Genomic DNA, 5,000 nt, shown 5'->3' on the forward strand with positions numbered 1-5,000 from the left:
TGGTCCAACGAGCAGCGGCGACACACCTGAGGATGAGACACACACACACACGAGGTCAGAGGTGTGACTTCCTGATGAAAGCTCACAACAAGAAAAAAAGCTCTCCGTCCTCACGTGTCAGTTAATCGTGGTGTTCACTGTTGCCATGACAGCAAAGGTTGAACCCAAACCATGACATTAACCCTAACCCTCCTGTTGTCCTCGAGTCAAGGAAGGAAGGAAGGAAGGAGGGAAGGAAGGGAGGAAAGGAAAGAAAGGAAGCAGGAAGGAAAGAAAGGAGGGAGGGAGGAAGTAAGGAAGGAAGGAAGGAAGGAAGGAAGGGAGGTTGTTCATCAACTAGACATGAACCACAGCGTCACACCTTAACCCTCCTGTTGTCCTCCAGTCAAGGGAGGAAGGGAGGAAGGAAGAAGGAAGGGAGGGAGGAAGGAAAGGAAGAAGGAAGGAAGAATGGAAAGGAAGGAGGGAGGAAAGAAGGAGGGGAGGAGAGGAAAGGAAGGTAGGAAGGAGGGAGGGAGGAAAGAAGAAGGGAGGGAGGGAAGGAGGGGAGGAAAGGAAAGGAAGGGAGGAAGGAGGGGGGGGAAAGGAAAACGAGGAAGGAAGGAAAGAAGGACAGAGGAAAGAAGGAAGGGAGGAAGGTAGGGGGAGGAAAGAAAGAGAGAAGGAGGGAGGGAGGGAATACATCATTGTTCATCAAGGGTGGAGATAATTGTTCATTAATCGTAATCGAGGTTAAAAGTTGAACAACACACAGATACTCAGTTTACTCTCATGTGTGACAAAGAAAAGCATTACATCATCACATCTGAGAAGATTAAAGCAGCAAATTATTAATTACCAAAATAAAATAAATATTACTTCCTGTTTTATTTTGAAATCTCAACAATTTTTTTCGAATCATAATCATCTGTCATTTTTTTGTGTTTCTTGAGCTAAATCAATTAAACTATAAACTGAGTAAAAGTGGCAGTAAAAGCTGTTGAGTGTGTGTGTGTGTGTGTGTGTGTGTGTGTGGGCGCGGTTGCTATGGAAACCAGCTACACATTGCTCAACCTCCAACATGAGGAAACATTCTCTCTACATTTAGACACTTCCTCCTTCATTTAAAAACAAACAAACGGATCAGATTTTTTTTTTTTTTTTTTTTTTAAAGAGCGGGGGTCGTACCTGTCCTCCGGTCTCCCTCCTCCCCCCTCCCCCTCCCCTCCGTCCCCGTCCCCCTCCTCCTCGGCCTTGTCCCCCTCCAGGTCGGCCTCCTCCAGCGTGAGGCCGCACAGCCGGCAGCACAGCGGGAAGAGGAGGACGGGGAGCGGAGCGGAGGGAGAGCCCAGACCCCCCAACGTCTGGAGGTAACCCGAATCCTGAGACACTCGCAGGGTCAGGTCTGACATCACTGTGTGAGGAAGAGGAGAAGAAGAAGAGGAAGAAGAAGAGGAAGAAGAAGAGTTTAAAATACTTTAAAATCATGTGATGTCCTGTTTCTTACTAATAATGAAAATGTATCTTCCATCTTAAGCTCAAACACTTCCTCATTTTTACTTCTTCTTACACACACACACAGACACGCACGCACACACACACACACACACACACACACACACAGACACACACATTTTTTTAGTGTGTTTCTGTTTTAATCTGTAGTTCATTTTTCATTTGAAGAGGTTGTTTTAGCTCGTAGCTCGGTTCAGTGGAGGTCAACTTGAGGCTGATAAGCACTCAACCAGAAAGAAAGAGACAGAGGAGGGGGGGGGGGAGGGAGAGAGAGAGAGAGAGAGAGAGAGAGAGAGAGAGAGAGAGAGAGACAGAGAGAGGGGGAGGGAGATAGAGAGACAGAGAGTGAGAGAGAGAGAGGGAGTGAGGGAGAGAGTGAGGGAGGGAGTGGGAGTGAGAGGGGGGGAGAAAGAGAGAGAGCGAGCAAGAGAGCAAGGAGAGAGAGAGAGAGTGAGAGAGAGAGAGAGAGAGAGAGAGAGGGGGGGGAGGGGGAGAGAGAGAGAGAGAGAGTGAGAGAGAGAGAGAGAGAGAGGGGGGAGGGGGAGAGAGAGAGAGAGGGAGAGGGAGATAGAGAGAGAGAGAGAGCTCATCTTCCTCATTCTTTCTGACTCTTTTCAGTTTCGACTCGTTGCTTCCTCTTTTTCCTGCTCGGCTCAGCGTGACCTTTCCCTCCGCAGCAGAGAGAGAGAGAGAGAGAAACACCCATAACCCTAACAACCCTAACCCACCCTCACGTTTCTCTCTTCAGGGAGTCACTACTCATAATTTACTCTGAATATAAACTTCCTAAACACATCTGGATCATTTTAATCTTATCCTATCATATTTAAAGTGTGTGATATTTAATACAGTTTGAAACTTGACTTAAAGAGGAAGAAATATAATATCTTTACCTCTGGACTGGACTACAGATTTATAACAGAGCGTTGCATTATGGGAAATGTAGTCTCCAGTGTTTGTGGTGTTTGAGTGAGTGAGTGTGTGTGAGTGTGTGTGAGATGAATGAATGAGTGAATGTGTGTGAGAGAGAGAGAGAGAGAGAGAGAGAGGGGGAGGAAGAGAGAGAGAGAGAGAGAGAGAGAGAGAGAGAGAGAGAGAGAGAGAGAGAGAGAGAGGGGGGAGGAAGAGAGAGAGAGAGAGAGAGAGAGAGAGAGTGGTGTGTGTGTGTGTGTGTGTGTGTGTGTGTATCCCTCACCTTCTTCAGCGTCTCCCTTGTTCTTTTTCCTCCTCCCTCGTCTCTTCTCTTTCTCCCGGCGCTGCGGTCTCTCCTGCGTGTGCATGCGCTGGTGCCTCCGCAGGTTGCCGAGGGAACTGCAGGCGTAGCTGCACTGGTGGCAGCGGTAGGGTTTCTCCCCCGTGTGCGTGCGTGCGTGGCGCTGCAGGTTGACGAGCTGAGCCGAGGCGTAGGGGCAGACGGGGCAGCGGTACGGTTTCTGCCCGTCGTGGATCCTCATGTGGCGTTTGAGGTGGTTGGAGTAGCGCGAGGTGAAGGGGCACAGAGAGCAGGAGTACAGCTTGGGAGCCATGTCGCCCTCGCCCTCGCCCTCCTTCGTCCTGCCGGAGCCGTCGCCGATGGATCGGTCAGCCGGGTTTGATCCGTCCTCATGAGACGAGTCGAAGGAGGCGACGTGCTGGAGACCTTCCTCACAGCTGAGACAATAAAGCTCCGCCCCCAAATCCAGACCCACACCTGGAACAACCAATCACAAAGTGTCATTTAGACTTTAAATATAGAAGAGTTAATGATGTCATGTGGTGTAATTTAAATTTAAAGGGTTAAAATGTGAAAATAAACGTATGAATAACTTCACACATTCTTTTTTTGTGGACTCAGCATCAAATTTCTGCTTTTAATCCATTTAGAGAGAATATATTAGAGGATTATGGTAAAAATGTCTAAGTGGTGTAACCATGAAAACTTTAAACTTGCTTAACCCTCCTGTCGTCCTCCCGGTCAAATTGACCCCGTCTGTTTTGACTGTTCCTTCTTTCCTCCCTTCCTTCCTTTCCTTTCCTTCCCTCCTTCCTTCTGTCCTTCCTTCCTCCCTCCCTCCCTCCCTCCTTTCCTTCAAAGGAAGGAAGGAAGGGAGGGAAGGAAGGACTTTTAAACCCTCTGAATTGAATCTACGTTTATCTCTACTTCTATTTTTTAACATATTTTATTCTCTGAGTCTTGTTTTAAACATCAGGAGGAAGGAAGGAAGGAAGGAAGGAAGGAAGGAAGGAAGGAGGGAAGGAAGGAAGGAGGGAGGGAAGGAAAGAAGGAAGGAAGGCTGCTGCAGATATAAATAAAACCCCACATTGTGACTCTTTAAAAACAACCAAGAAAATGATGTTAGTTTGTTCGTTAGTTTGCCCGCAGTAATGAAGCGATCGTGCCGAGTAAAGAGGAAAAACAAGAGGAGCGATGGAGGAAGAAAAAGAAACAGGAGGAGAAGAAGAAGGAGGAGGAGGACAAAGAGACGAAGAAGAAAAAGGAGGAGAAGAAGAAAGAGGAGGAGGAGAGGAAGAAGGAAGAGGAGGAGGAGGAGAGGAAGAAAGAAGAGGAGGAGGAGGAGAGGAAGGAGGAGGACAAAGAGACGAAGAAGAAAAAGGAGGAGGAGGAGGAGGAGAAGAAGGAGGGGGAGGAGGAGAGGAAGAAAGAAGAGGAGGAGGAGAGGAGGAGAGGAAGAAGGAGGAGGAGGACAAAGAGACGAAGAAGAAAAAGGAGGAGAAGAAGAAAGAGGAGGAGGAGGAGGAGGAGAAGAAGGAGGGGGAGGAGGAGAGGAAGAAAGAAGATGAGGAGGAGAGGAAGAAGGAAGAGGAGGACAAAGAGACGAAGAAGAAAAAGGAGGAGAAGAAGAAAGAGGAGGAGGAGGGGAAGAAAGAAGAGGAGGAGAGGAAGAAGGAGGAGGAGGAGGAGAAAGAGACAAAGAAGAAAAAGAAAGAGGAGAAAAAACAAGAAGAGTAGGCAAGGGGGAGAAGAAAGAAGTGATGAGGAGGAAGAGGAGGAATAGAAGAAAAAGAAAGAGGAGGAAGAGGAGAGGAAGAAGGAGGAGGAGGAGAAAGAGACAAAGAAGAAAAAGAAAGAGGAGAAAAACAAGAAGAGTAGGCAAGGGGGAGAAGAAAGAAGTGATGAGGAGGAAGAGGAGGAATAGAAGAAAAAGAAAGAGGAGGAGGAGAAGAAAAAGAAGCGGTTGCTCATCTGGCTTCCATCAACATGAGACCAGAGGACCAGAGGAAGCGATGATGTCATAGAGACGTCGGTGTAATTGATTTATTCCTTCCTTCCTTCCTTCATTCCTTCCTTCCTCCCTTCCCCTCCATCCCTCCATCTCGCTTTCTTTCCTCCCTTACTTCCTCCATCCCCCTTTCTTCGACTTTATGTTTAGTTTTAAATGTATTCCTCTTCATTTGGTCCTAAAATGCTTCCTCCCTCCTTCCCCTTCTTTCCTCCCTTCCTTCATTCCTTCCTCCACCCCCTTTCTCCCCCCTCCTTCCATCTTTCCTTCCTTCCTCCCCGTCTT

The 5,000-nt window shown here is 47.9% G+C and overlaps 1 protein-coding gene across 1 annotated transcript in view; it reads right to left on the reverse strand.

The window, feature by feature from the left end:
- LOC128354610 (zinc finger protein 513) overlaps positions 1–5,000 on the reverse strand; it is a 13,971-nt gene that overhangs the window by 3,404 nt on the left and 5,567 nt on the right. The window contains exons 4-6 of the mRNA XM_053314832.1: positions 2,690–3,184; positions 1,168–1,393; positions 796–805 (exon numbers count right to left, since the gene is read on the reverse strand). Of these exons, the coding sequence (XP_053170807.1) occupies positions 796–805; positions 1,168–1,393; positions 2,690–3,184 (731 nt within the window). The remainder of the gene's footprint in view (positions 1–795; positions 806–1,167; positions 1,394–2,689; positions 3,185–5,000) is intronic.

The sequence above is a fragment of the Scomber japonicus genome, chromosome 24 (genome assembly GCF_027409825.1).
Source record: "Scomber japonicus isolate fScoJap1 chromosome 24, fScoJap1.pri, whole genome shotgun sequence".
Taxonomy (NCBI): domain Eukaryota; kingdom Metazoa; phylum Chordata; class Actinopteri; order Scombriformes; family Scombridae; genus Scomber; species Scomber japonicus.